This window comes from Lepidochelys kempii, chromosome 2 (genome assembly GCF_965140265.1).
Source record: "Lepidochelys kempii isolate rLepKem1 chromosome 2, rLepKem1.hap2, whole genome shotgun sequence".
In the NCBI taxonomy this organism is placed as follows: domain Eukaryota; kingdom Metazoa; phylum Chordata; order Testudines; family Cheloniidae; genus Lepidochelys; species Lepidochelys kempii.
The window spans coordinates 38,288,339-38,303,121 of record NC_133257.1 but is presented as its reverse complement, the minus strand read 5'-3'; the positions used below and the strand labels follow the sequence as shown (position 1 = coordinate 38,303,121).

General features: G+C 44.6%; 1 protein-coding gene across 4 annotated transcripts in view; it reads left to right on the top strand.

The window, feature by feature from the left end:
* Positions 1 to 969: 969 nt before the first annotated feature.
* Positions 970 to 14,783, top strand: part of GRHL2 (grainyhead like transcription factor 2) — a 103,079-nt gene continuing 89,265 nt past the window's right edge. For all 4 annotated transcript variants that reach the window (XM_073330421.1, XM_073330420.1, XM_073330419.1 and 1 more), the window contains exon 1: positions 970 to 1,098. In XM_073330421.1, coding sequence (XP_073186522.1) covers positions 1,079 to 1,098 — 20 coding nt within the window. In that variant the 5' untranslated portion in view covers positions 970 to 1,078. The remainder of the gene's footprint in view (positions 1,099 to 14,783) is intronic.

Sequence of the window (14,783 nt, the reverse complement as noted above, 5' to 3'; positions counted from 1 at the left end):
TACTGACAGGGATCAGGAATGGCAAGAATGAGGGGTAGGGGGTACAGGTTACTAGTTGACAGGGTTTGGTTGGGAAAAATCCTAAGGCATAGACATTAATTTTCCCTACCATGTACTTAATGCCAAATCCAAAGCTGGACAATGCTGTTTGAGCAGAAATCTCACAAGTGCCCTTTTATAGTCCTGATCAGGATTGTAAATCTTGTATGGGTAAAACTGGTACAATGCAATTATGTAATAGATACACTTGTCTCTAAGGTAGCTGTAGACTAGTTACATATTTCTGTCAACCATCCCTCTTTACGAGACAATAAACGTTCTTGTTTGTTGTTCTCAGCCATACCCCATTGGCCATCCAGGACTCTTTATATCCCTGAATTCAATAGCGTTGGCCTTTCCCCCTACTTGGCTACCATTTCAGCTGTCTGCGGGTGGGGGTGGGGCCGACTGTTAAACAGCCCTAAGGAAAAAGTTGCTTGGAGGGCAGGGAGCTCTGATGGGGCCTCGCTGGGGCCTGCGGGCTCTTGGACCATCGAGTCTCCCCGCAGCTCAGCTCAGCTCAGCTGCCTGCAGCCAGCTCCGGGCAGCTCTTTTCTCAGCTCTCCCCAGCCAGCCCCATGCTGCCCTGCTCCGCAGCGAGTTGCCTGGAGTTAAGCAGGGGCCTTACCTGAGCGCGCCTCTTCCAATGGCAGATCACCTGAGAGCCACCTCCATCCAATCAGCTCGCAGCTCGTCCCTCTGCCTTGTATCCTTGAGTGAAAGAATCCAGCTCCTCTCGAGAAAGTTACCTGTGGGCGCCTAGGTCTGCTGCTTTCCGCTCTGTGCCTCCCATTGCCCCAGCACCACGGGAGAGAGCCCAGCACCCAGCCTCTGCCCACATGTGAGGGGGGAGGGGGCTCTACCTGTCCTACCTCTGGGGCTGGCGGAGGGGGGGAGGGAGGAAAGCAGAATTACCAGTAGCTCTGGTTCTCCCGTCCCGGGCGCTCACACACACCTTCACCTGCACAGACTTGAAAGTCCAGTTTCACCAGAGAGACTGAGGCAGCAGGAAAAGGGGAGAGAGTTCATTGGATCAAACATGTCACAAGAGACGGACAAGTAAGTGATCACAGACATCCTGCTGCTCCTGCCGCTTTGGGCTGATCAGACCAACTGGTTTGTTGTGTTTTGTTGGTGGTGGCTCTGGACCTGCTGGGATTACGATTCTGCCTCGATAAAAGGCACTAGACTGAGGAGGCTGAATAAATCCCAGGGCTGCTGAGCACAAAGCTGCAGCTTAGCGTTTCTCCTCTCGCTCTTTTTTATTGGTATTCCCTTTTCGCTGCGCTTTCTTCCGTGTGGGGGACTCTTTCTTTTCGCCCTGGAGCAGAGAAGCTCCTTCCACTGGCCTCAGGCCCGGGCCGAAAAGTGGCTGTTGGCTTTTGTGTGAATGCAACAAAGAGCTTTTATATTGGATCACAAACGGCCATCTTCTTCCCCCTTCGCCTTCCACTGGTGCGTGTGGCCGAGAGCAGGAGCGGGGAGCTCTGCAATCTCTCCTGGGGAGTGTCTAGGGAGAGACCCCACTCCAGGTCCTGGCTGGGGACGTTGTGAGGAAGGGGGGTGTTCGAAAAGTGGCTTTTGTGGGATTTTGTTTCCTCCCAACGGGAGTCAGGGAGTCCAGGCACGGTCTTGTCGGCAAGGTCTTGTTTGACCGTTGTTCTCTGGGCTGCTTGTCACTTTTAATTACTACCTGCATAGATCTATTTTCAGTCTCTAGAACCTGAAATTGTTTTTAACCGGGACGTTTCTGCAACGCCTAGGCCTCTCGCACCAGCCTGCGTGCGATCCCAGGGGTTACAAAATAACTTTTACAGCCAATTGCCCCAAGAAGCGCCACAATTATTATTATTTTTAAACAGTGCGGAATTAAAACAAACCTGTCCACATGTATTTAACGCAAGGACCCCCCGGAGACAGGCACTTTAGCACGCCCTGGTTCTCGTTAAACGTGAAAACAAATCCCAAAGGACGAACTTTGAAAAAGTTTCATCGAACTTTTTACGCGTGAGTTTCGAAGGCCACGAGACGGCAAAGCTGCTTGTGTGCTGGGGGACTGGTGTGCCCACGGGCGTAGAGTACCTGCCTGGGCAGCAGCCTCCGCTCGCCCGAGCCCTGCCTCCCCCCAGTGTGCGGGGCAGGGGGTGGATCTCTCGGGGAGTTGTTTTTTCCCTCGGGATTAGATTACTCCTTTCAGCTGCGTGAAAGCCCGCTGGCTCTTTGTAGCTTTGTCTGGTGACTTCAGAGCAAGCAGCCGCCGGCCCTGCACAGCCCGCCGACGCAGGGAAAGGGGCCAGGCGACCGCAGGAGGCTGGGGCTGGGGAGCAGGAGTAGGAGTAGGAGCCGATTCTGCGCTGGCCAGAATGTGCCCTCTCCTTCCGGGCATGGGCAGGCGCAATGTGCGTCGCGCTGGGAAAGTCACGTCTCGCTGAAGTGGCGGGGCCCTTCCCCGGCTGGGTCAGGATTGGGGGCGGGTTTGGATCTGAATGGAGGAACCTGGAGGAGAGACTTTGGGGGTGGGGCGGGACACCAGAGCAGGGGTCCGGGGACCCAAAGGAGGGGAGGGCGCAGGGATGGAGGAACCTAGGGCATGAGGCGAGGAGCAGCTGGAAAGGGGTGGGAGGGGAGGGAAGGCTGGGGTAGGACTAGTGATCAGTGCGTGTGGGGGGGGGGGGCACCCAAGCTGTGCGGACGAAGGGAGGGAATGAGCCAGGAGGAGGGTGTGTGGCTGGAGCGATGCCATGCCAATGGGAGGGGTGTGGGGGGGTGTCAGGTATCGGGCCCCTGGGGGGCGGGGGTGGAACTTACAATGTGAGGACACCACGGGCAAGGCTTGTCCCTGTGGACAGAGGGAGGGACAGATCTAAGAGACGTTGAACTGGGAAAAATCCACAGGACTCGGCGGCGACAGGCTGCCTGACTGTGTGGGGTGGAAGAGGAGCTGATGAGGAGACTAGCTGGGCTGGTGGCTTAGACAGAGCGGGAGAAGAAGGGACGGTTTAGAGAGCAGAGGTGGCAAATTTAGTTTTGGCCGCTTCGATCATCACCTGGCAGGAGGATCCTGGAACGGTAGATGCTGAGGAGCCATTAGAGAAGGGGAGGGATTGTAGTCGGGATTTGGGAGTCACCAGAGCACAGATGGGAACTGAAGCCAAGGGAGCAGATGAGGTCAGCAGGGATAAGGTATAGAGAGAGGGACAAGGGCAGAGCCCTGAGCGATGCTGGTGTTGAGGGAGGAGCAGCTGAAAGAGAAATAATAGAGTTGGGGAGAGGGCGGGGGGACCAAATGACTACAGTGTTCCGAAAGGTCAGGAACAAGAGGGAGTGAATGACTCTGTTAAAAACAATGGGTATGTTAAGGAAGATGAGAAGGGAGAAGAGGCTGTTATGCTTGACAAAGAGAATGATCCTAGTGTTGTGATTTCATTGGAGTAGAGGGGCAGAGCCAGGTTTCAGTGGATCAAGGAGAAAATTGGAGTGAGGAAGTTAGTTGAGGTGAGGGAGGCAAAACCTCCGAACCTCCAAGGCAAAAAAAAGGAAGATGGTGGAGTAGGTGCAGAAGTATGCACTTGTCATTATTGTTGCCTGCTAACCATGTGGTGGGGAACACCAGAGGGCTAGAGAAGTTGCAGGGGGCATGTACAGTCTCAGACATCAACATCTGCCCTCTGCAAGTGTGCCTGTGAAAGATCCTGGGTGAAGGGAAAAGAGGGTTTGAAGAGGAAATAAAAGGTGGGAAAACATCTCTGGTCTTTGTAGACATAGGTGTGAATCAAGAAGGAAAAGTAAAGTTGTTTATCAAGGATGATTTATGAGGAGAGGCTGAGGGAACTGGGATTGTTTAGTCTGCAGAAGAGAATGAGGGGGGATTTGGTAGCTGCTTTCAACTACCTGAAAGGGGGTTCCAAAGAGGATGGCTCTAGACTGTTCTCAGTGGTAGCGGATGACAGAACGAGGAGTAATGGTCTCAAGTTGCAGTGGGGGAGGTTTAGGTTGGATATTAGGAAAAACTGTTTCACTAGGAGGGTGGTGAAGCACTGGAATGGGTTACCTAGGGAGGTGGTGGAATCTCCTTCCTTAGAGGTTTTTAAGCCCTGGCTTGACAAAGCCCTAACTGGGATGATTTAGTTGGGTTTGGTCCTGCTTTGAGCAGAGGGTTGGACTAGATGACCTCCTGAGGTCCCTTCCAACCCTGAGATTCTATGATTCTATGACACAGCTGAATAAAGAATTTTTTTTTGTGAAGGAAGTCTGTCAATTTTGTTTTAATATATTCAGTATATAATTTTATCTAATTAAAACCTAACCTGCGTTATCTCCATGTGGCATCACCCTTTACTTTATACATCTATATCTTATATCTATATCTCTCTATATATCTCCCAGGGGCAAAACAAGATAGAGCTGTTCATTATTATGATGTCAATTAATTCCTGTCAGTTTAAATTAAATTTTTATTGGTTTTGTAATATTAATATTTTGGGATAAAATACCTATGAAAAAAATGCACTATTCCTTCTTCTGTGTAGCAGGAGTGAGGACGGTTGGTGGAAGTTACATCCTAGTGAGGAAAATAGAAACGAGCATAAACTCTGGCAAATAAAGTGTAAAAATATAATTAGGAAGGCCAAAAAAGAATTTTAAGAACAGCTAACCCAAGATTCAAAAAGTAATAGTAACATTTTTTGGTAAGATTTCAGAGTAGCAGCTGTATTAGTCTGTATTCGCAAAAAGAAAAGGAGTACTTGTGGCACCTTAGAGACTAACCAATTTATTTGAGCATAAGTTTTCGTGAGCTACAGCCGAAGTGAGCTGTAGCTCACGAAAGCTTATGCTCAAATAAATTGGTTAGTCTCTAAGGTGCCACAAGTACTCCTTTTCTTTTTTTGTAAGTACATCAGAAGCAGGAAGCCTGCTAAACAACCATTGGGGCCCCTGGACGATCGAGATGCTAAAGGAGCACTCGAGGACGATAAGGCCATTGCGGAGAAACTAAATGAATTCTTTGCATCGGTCTTCACGGTTGAGGATGTGTGGGAGGTTTCCAAACCTGAGTCATTCTTTTTAAATGACAAATCTGAAGAACGGTCCCAGATTGAGGTATCATTAGAGGAGGTTTTGGAACAAATTGATAAACTAAACAATAATAAGTCACCAGGACCAGGTGGTATTCACCCAAGAGTTCTGAAGGAACTCAAATGTAAAATTGCAGGACTACTAACTGTAGTCTGTAACCTATCATTTAAATCAGCTTCTGTACCAAATGACTGGAGGATAGCTAATGTGATGCCAATTTTTAAAAAGGGCTCCAGAGGTGACCCCAGCATTTACAGTCCGGTAAGCCTGACTTCAGTACCGGACAAACTGGTTGAAACTATAGTCAAGAACAAAATTGTCTGACACATAAATGAACATAATTTGTTGGGGAATAGTTAACATGGTTTTTGTAAAGGGAAATTGTGCCTCACTAATCTACTAGAATTCGTTGAGGGGGTCAGCAAGCATGTGGACAAGAGGGATCCAGTGGATATAGTGTATTTAGATTTTCAGAAAGCCTTTGACAAGGTCCCTCACCAAAAGCTATTAAGAAAAGTATGCAGTCATGGGATAAGAGGGAAGGTTCTCTCATGGTAACTGGTTAAAAGATAGGAAACAAAGGATAGGAATAAATGGTTAGTTTTCAGAATGGAGAGAGGTTAATAGTGGTGTCCCACAGATGTCTATACTGGGCCCAGTCCTATTCAACATTCATAAATGATCTGGAAAAAGGGGTAAACAGTGAGGTGGCAAAATTTGCAAATGATACAAAACTACTCAAGATAGTTAAGTCCCAGGCAGACTGCAAAGAGCTACAAAAGGATCTCTCAAAACTGGGTTACTGGGCAACAAAATGGCAGATGAAATTCAGTGTTGATAAATGCAAAGTGATGCACATCGGAAAACATAATCCCAACTATACGTATAAAATGATGGGGTCCAAATTAGCTGTTACCATTCAAGAAAGAGATCTTGGAGTCATTGTGGATAGTTCTCTGAAAACACCCACTCAATGTGCAGCGGCAGTCAAAAAAGTGAACAGAATGTTGGTAATTATTAAGAAAGGGTTTGATAATAAGATAGAAAATATCATATTGCCTCTATATAAATCCATGGTATTCCCACATCTTGAATACTGTGTGCAGATGTGGTTGCCCCATCTCAAAAAAGATATACTGGAATTCGAAAAGGTTTAGAAAAGGGCAATAAAAATGAATAGGGGTATGGCGTGTTTGCCATATGAGGAGAGATTAATAAGAATGGAACTTTTCAGCTTGGAAAAAAGACGACTAAGCGGGGATCTGATAGAGATCTTTAAAATCACGACGGGGGTGGATAAAGTAAATAAGGAAGTGTTATTTACTCCGTCTCTTAACACAAGAACTAGGGGGTCACCAAATGAAATTAATAGGCAGCAGGTTTAAAACAAACAAAAGGAAATATTTTTTCGGACAATGCAATCAACCTGTGGAACTCTTTACCAGAGGATGTTGTGAAGGCCAGACTTCAAAAAAGGCCAGGGTTCAAAAAAGAACTAGATAAGTTCATGGAGCATAGGTCCATCAATTGTTGTTAAGCAGGATGGGCAATGGATGGTGTCCCTAGCCTCTGTTTGCCAGAAGCTGGGAACGGGCGACAGGGGACGGATCACTTGATGATTACCTGTTCTGTTCATTCCCTCTTGGGCACGTGGCATTGGCCACTGTCGGAAGACAGGATACTGGGCTAGATGGACCTTTGGTCTGACCCAGTATGGCCGTTCTTATGTGTAGGATTTGCATGGCCCATGCAGAGGGTCTACAGAATCTCTGCAGCACAGCGACTTGGGCACATCAGGCACCTCAGTGTTCAATTGAGTTTCATGGGAGAAGCGGATCCAGTGGATTCACAACTATTCTATATGGCTCCAGTAGCTACTCTCTCTTAAGGGAAGGTGTATACCAGCAGTCATGTGATAACAGTAAATAATCAGTCATTTGATTCTAACACTGAACAAGAAACATTTTTACAAGAAGAAAAAAACCCAGTATTATTCCTGAAAATTTTCTCTCTCTCTCTGCTTCATTGTACCCTTCTGTCTAGATCCTGTCCTACCGGGCTTCCTTCTGCATATTTAAAGAAACAGTACACATACTTTTACCAGCCAGAAGGGCCAACAGCAGTGGTTGCTGTGTGGCCTGGGGGGGATTTCTATTCCCCCAGCTGCCATGGAGCACCCCTTTGCACAGTGTCTTTATTTGCACTGTGCACAGATTCCAGGATTTTCCTCTACATTAATAAATTAAAACCTTTTAGTATTAATATTTTCTTGCTGCAGAATATATAATTTAATATATAATTCCTAGATCTTCAGACCAGTGATATTAAGTGCACTAGTGATATTGAATAATGCTGGCCTCAGTTTTCATGGGATTTAACTGGTTCATAGGGGCAGATTAATTGTTGCCCTATTACTCCATAGCCAGTGCAGCAGGGCTGTAGGCCAAATATAAGGCAGGCATGATGAATACCATTTGTGCAGTGTCCCCTTTGGCCAGACACACAGCCCCTGCTAGAAAGGGCCTGGGGCAAGTGGAGGCAGAGCTGGGTCCCCCTGGTGCCCTAGTTATAGCCTTCTGCCCCAAAGCCCATAAGGACTGTGGCACTAGACTGGGGCCTGATACAGCCCCAGCAGCCCTTGAACTGGGGAGACAAGCTGCCTCCCCTTTGTCTTTGTGCCAACCCTAGAGCTGGGCAGACTGATGGTGTATAGTTTAGTATTTCATGGTTTGGATGTCTGAAGCTTTCCTTGCACTCTTTACGGCTTAGCAGAAAGACCTTCTCATGTTCCTTCCTGAGTGACTGTATCTAAGGGTATTTTGTTTTATTTGTTCCCTTTGTCATAGTTAAGTTAGGAAGTTTAACAGTATGATTATCTCAGCCTTTATTTCTGATCTGTTGAATCTCTCTCCTGGCAAGTTGTAATCCTTTCCATATAAGGCCCAAGTCTTAAATTGGTCTCGAGCTGTTACAGTAGAATCTCAGAGTTACGAACACCTTGGGAATGGAGGTTTTGTTCGTAACTCTGAAATATTCGTAACTCTGAACAAAACATTATGGTTGTTCTTTCAGAAGTTTAGTACTAAACATTGGCTTAATACTCCTTTGAAACTTTACTATGCAGAAGAAAAATGCTGCTTTTAACCATATGAATTTAAAGGAAACAGGTGCAGAAACAGTTAGTTCCCTTACCTTGTCAAATCTTTTTTTTTAAACTTTCTCTTTATTTTTTTAGTAGTTTACTTTTAACACAATGCTGTACTGTATTTGCTTTTGTTTTGGTCTCTGCTGCTGCCTGATTGCGTAGTTCTGGTTCCAAATGAGGTGTGTGGTTGACCAGTCAGCTTGTAACTCTGGTGTTTGTAACCCTGAGGTTCTACTATATAAGATTACCTGTTACTCATCTATTAAATATTTATTTAGGCTATATTTTCAAAGGTATCCACTAGTTTTGAATGCCTCAAATGCCCCTGCGTAAGACATAGTTGGGCCTGATTTTCAAGTGGTGAGCATCCAGCAACTCCAAGAGAAGCCAATGAGAGGTGCAGGTGTTCAGTACCTGCATTTTTCAAAATGTTGCTCTTATCTATTTCAGTGTCCCTTGAAAAGTCTCTGACTTTGTGTCACGGAAGCAAGCAGATGAATGGTTGCTATTCTGAGGAATGTACAGAATTTTCAAACATAGATTTGCTTGCTAAGAATAAAGTTAGTTAACACAGACACATTATGATTAAGGTTGCTTGTCTGTCATGGAGGTCATGGAAGTCATGGAGTCCGTGATGTTCCGTGATCTCTGTGACTTCTGCAGCAGTTGGTGCTGGCTCAGGCAGCGTCTGGGCCAGCAGCAGCAGTTTGGGTCTGTGGGAGGGGGCTCAGGGTTAGGGCAGGGGTTGGGGTGCATGGAGGTGCTTACCTGGGGGATGGGAGAGGGCTCCCTGGCTCCCACTGGCATGTCCCTGCAGTTTCTAGGCAGAGGGGCCAGGGAGGGAGCCTGCCAGCTCTGCCAACCGTTCCCTCCCTCACTCCCAGCAGGGGTCCTGCTGTCCCCTCCCCCCTAGCACCAGTGCGGATCCTGGGCTGTGACCCACCACCAGACCCTCTCTCCCAGCACCAGCGGGGGTCCTGGACTGCCCACCACCTGTCCCCTTCCCAGCACCAGCGGGGGTGCTGGGCTGCACGCCATCACCCACCTCTCCCCCAGCACTAGTGGGGGTTCTAGGCCATCCCACATCACCTGCGGCTCCCCCGGACTGCCTCCCCTTCCCTGCCCCCCAAGCAACCATGGCCTTGGCCCAAGTTTTAGTTCGGGGTATATAGTAAAAGTCATGGACTGGTCACAGGCTGTGAATTTTTGTTTACTGCCTGTGACCTGTCTATCACTTTTACTAAAAATACCCATGACTAAAACGTAGCCTTAATTATAACCTAAGGCATATTTTATTGTTACACCTGTGCCCCTTCATAGGGCTGGAGATTGAGGGCCCCACCTAAAATGAAAGCTCAAATATGGAGGGAATACTTCTGAAAGCCAGTTGTTACTGCGGAAGAAAGAAGAAACCTTGATTGGAATGGTCACCTGCCCACTCTGCACTGGGGAAGGATTGTGGAGGCAGGCCGGTGGGGATGTGCTCTTACCCTGGCCACATTAAAAACCTCATCACCATTGCTATGGATGGAGTATCTGAATGTGAAATCACCTGAAACCAGTTGACACTAGATGTCTTTTGAAAAATATCAATTCAGTGCACTATTGGAGAGTCCTTTGCTTGTATCATGTTCTCCAGTAGTCATGGAGAAGATGGTCTGGGCTGTCTTATATTGCTCAAAATAAAACTTGCAAACATTCACCAAGATTCTGGGATTCACCACTGTATGAATCCGTTAGCTTACTAATGCCCCTCTGAAAAAGCAGTGCCTAATACGATTTGAGGGTAATGGTAGATGAAATCAGCTGAACATGAGCTCCCAGAGTGACACCCCAAAAGGGCTAATGCAATCCTTGGATGCATAAACAAGCAAATCTTGAATAGAAATAAAGACATTATTTTACCTCTGTATTCGGTACTGGTATGACCACTGCTGGAACACTGTGTCCAGTTCTGGTGTCCACAATTCAAGAAGGATGTTATAAATGGAGGGGTTCAGAGAAGAGCCATAACAATGATAAAGGGTTAGAAGTATTGTTGTAGTTGTGTTGGTCCCAGGATATTAGCAAGACAAGGTAGGCGAGGTCATATCTCTTATTGGACCAACTTCTGTTGGTGAGAGAGACAAAGAGCTCTGTGTAAGCTCGAAAGCTTCTCTCTCTCACCAACAGAAGTTGGTTCAATAAAAGATATTACCTCACCCACCTTGTCTCGCTAAAGGAATAGAAAACATGCCTTAAAGTGATAGACTCAAAGAGCTCAATCTATTTAGTTTAACATAGAGAAGGTTAAGCTGTGACTTGATTACAGTCTATAAGTACCTACATAGGAAACAACTCTTTGGTAATGGACTCTTCAGTATAACAGAGAAAGGTATAACAATCCAATGGCTGGAAATGGAAGTGAGACAAATTTAGAGTGGAAATAAGGTATAAATTTTTAACAGTGAGGGTAATTAAGCATTGGAACATTTACCAAAGGTTATGCTGGAATCTCCATCATTGGCAATTTTAAAATAAGCATTAGATATTTTTCTAAAAGATACTCCATAGGAATTATTGTGGGGACACGCTATGGTCTGTGCTACAAAGGAGGTTGGCTTCGATAATCACAGTGGTCCCTGCTGGCTTTGGAATCTATATGATAGGCTTCTAATCAATGACTGGAAGAGTAACAGCTAATCAGCAGAGAACAGCCAACAGCAATAACTAACTAGCTCTGATCTCCCAACAGATTCGGTACACAATCCTTCTTTTCTCTAACAATATCAAATATGTAAAGAGGAAGATAAATCTTCCTTCTGAAAGAGTGACTAATTAAACCATATTAAGAGTGTTTGAACTGTGGAGAAATCAAATATTGCTACATCCCTGTAATTTGTGAATATATTCCTAATAACTATTGCCTCAAATGAGAGACTCACTTACAGACTTGCTATTTTCCCTAGTAGTAGTAGAATGCAATTCTGTCCCTAGTAAAAGAATGTATCTATTTTATGTTTGAAATAAACTAAGATTTTATGATAATATGCCCCTTTTCCATTGTGAGAAGTCATGGCTCAAAAGAGGTTAGGACTATTGCATCTGTGCTTTCCATATGATTGTTTCATCTTCAGAATAGAAAGTCTCTTTAGTGATCTGCATTGCTGATGCTATAATTATTGCATTCCTATTAACTTCAGTGAGAGTGTTGAGTGAACCAGAGCTGTAGGAACAAGCCTTAAAATGCAGCAAGTCCAAGAAGCTTTGTCATTGCTACTTGGAGATTAAAGAAGTGCTGGGGGGCCACCTGCACAGAGAGGTCTGATAAACAATCTCATATGATATTTCCTGTTAAAAGAATCAAAATACAGAGACAGACCCGAATACAGGTCCTGATACAAAGCCCATTTATATAAAGGGAAATATTCCTGTTGATTTAATTAGGCCTTGAATCAAGACCACAGTGCAAATCCAGAAAGTCCTCCAGTTCTTTGAAGATATGCCACATAATCTTGTCCCACTTAATACAGTGAAACCTTCCTTCTGTAACTACCCAAAGGTCAACAAAAATTGGTTGCGTAATAGAAATTGTTTTTAACTAAGTCAAACAAAACTGTATTTGAAACCACAGAGATACTTTAAAGTCTTTGCTTAAGACAGGAAACTGATTATTAGAGGTGGACCTTAGTTCAGGTTTTACTATATATTTTTTATCCTTCCTTTCTGTGTCAAATACTTTTCTATAGCTGACGTTGACACATTTAATAACATATCCATGTTTGCAATATACTTTACTTTGCCTCAGAGATTAGTGTAGGCAATATAATTGCTTTTAGTCATTCAGCGTGTTTGATCTTGTTGAGATTTGTCATTATACTGAAAAAGAAAAAATTACCTAGAATTACAAAAGAGTCCCAAACTAGCACTCCTTAGCAGGCAAACTCCCATTACGTTCAATGGGAGTGTTGTTTGATTGAGGAAGAACTGCCGATTGGGCCAGAGGTCTGGTATCTTCTTACCTGTAGTTTCCAAGTAGTCTAAACACTTGTATTTTACTCTACTTTGAAGTTATTTGTGTGCATACATGTTTTCAGGGTTGGGGTGAAGTGTATTACAAGGACTTTATGTCTTCCTCTGAAGCTTTAGTATTTTCCATTACTAGAAACACATCCATCTGACTAGATAGACCTTTTTCTTATTTGAGAACGGAAATTCTTATGTTTCTTTATAACTTTGGACACTGCCATCTAATTGAAGCCCTGATTTTACTGACTATTAAACTGTAATTTCTGGGACAAGTTCTCTGGATTCTAACATATCTATTCAATAAATTAAAAAGTCACGATGAGACAGTGGTATATTTTATTCTTCACCTCCTGCCCACAAAAATATAGTGTGAGTCGAGTTTGGGCTGAGCTAGAATTCTCAATTCAAATCTCTTCAAGTTCTAGGAAGGTCAGGACAATGATCAGAACTTTGTGGCTTATGCTTATTTCTGTAATTGGCACAAACTAGAACTCCAGTTTCAAATACTCTCAAACTCGGAGCAAATTTAGATCTGGATCTTAAAGTTGTGAACTGGGCCTATCACAAAAGAGAATTTTTGTTGCTATTTACCCACACTCTCAAATTTGTTCAGAATGTGTCCGCCCTTTAACTACATGTCACTCAAGCAGGGCTTTGCTTGTACCTTAACTAAGGCCCCAGCCACAGACAAAGTTGTACCAGTTTTAACTAAATATGATTTTTATACCGATTTAATTAAACCCGTGCAATTTGTGTGTGTACCCTTGGTTTAAATCTAGTTTATATCAGCTTCACACATCTGTAAAATTTACAAGCACAAGCTAAACTGATCTAATCAGTTTTAAAGTGATGTAAGAGAATCCACACACAAAAATTGCACTGGTTTAACTAAACCAAATTAAATTAAACTGGCACAATGTCTGTGTTGAGACAAGCCCTCATTTTGTATCTTTTCACACTTCTATATAGTGGCATGTTGCCTGCAGCCTAGAAGTTTGGTGACTTATTTAACAGCTGCAACAAGCGGCCACATAGATCATATCCAGTTCTGAGCTTGTGTCTCAGTCTACTTGCATCATATTGTATCATTTGAATCAAATATTTATTTGAAATGCAGTTGTAAATGTGAAAGGTTTGTTGATCTACACATTTACTCATATCCATCTAGAAAGCAACTACACAACAGCACATAACAAGAATCAGCATATCAGAGAAACTCTCAAGAAGGGCAGTCTGTACTTGAAACTTGTTGCAGATTTTGTGTATCCGCACTAAGTGATCTTCATTAAGTGATCCGCAATAACTGTTGTGCAAGCGGTTTTTATACATCACACTGTTATCCTGAAGTTAATGTACTTTCACCTTGTGTCCTTGGGGACACACAGCACTGTTTTGTTTCTAAATAAACGCTCAGCATTCTGTTAGCCATCCCATGGTGCATTGCTCTGTAGCTGTGCTGTATGCATTCTGGGATTTTTCGCACTGTGCATTGTGGGGTATCTATTGGCAGGCAATGGAATTGTGGGGCTGACGGACAAACTAAATAATTACCATGATTCCTCATATTTCATCCCATCAGCCACCCGGCTTTTGCGGGCTAGCCAGCACCATTTTCAAAGCGCTGTCAGGCATCATAGAGGATACATATGAGAGCACTATATTCATCACCATCTAAATTCATCCAGTATTCTTTAGAACCAGGGCAACACAGGCCATGTTGAGGAGAATGACATTGAACAGACATTTCTCCTAGATGTCGTCCTGGGGTGGCTTTGCTTGACGTAGAGCTGCTTTTGGGAGCAGACAGATAGCACTTACTGGTGAGACAGGATAATGATGCAGACCTGGGATGACTAACAGCAGCGATATATCTTCGAGATATCAAAAGTTACTTTCCTAGAAATTTGTATAGAGCTGGAGCTGCAGAGGGAGAACACCGACACGAGAGCTTTTGTCAGAGTGGAGACGCGCATGGCCACTGCTGTCTGGAAGCTCACAACCATTGATTGCTACTGGTCAGTAGCTAAGCAGTTTGGTGTCATTAAATCAACTGTCTGGGCTATTGTCATGGAGATGTGTACGGTCTTGGGCATCAGTCTGGGCTATGCACAGGAGGTTATTGATGGGTTTGCATGGTTTGGGGTTCCCAAATTGTGCTGCGCACATTGATACGACCTGTGTGTTTATTCTTTGCCTCCTCACCTTCCAGCCTTGGAGTTAATCAACAGGAAGGGATATTTCTTGATGGATCCGCAAAGCCTAGTTGATCACTGTCAACAATTCACTAATATTGACATTGGGTGATCTGGAAAGGTCCATGATGCCGGGATCTTTAGAATCTCTGGAGTTTTTTCCTGCAATGAGAAATGGAGTTTTTGCTCCCATGGTGTCAATGGACATTGATGGTGTTTACAGTGTCACTGTAGCCATGTTGGTCCTGGGATATGAGAGCGACCAGGTAATATCTTTTATTGGACCAACTTCTGTTGGTGCCAGGGACAAGATTCCACCAGTC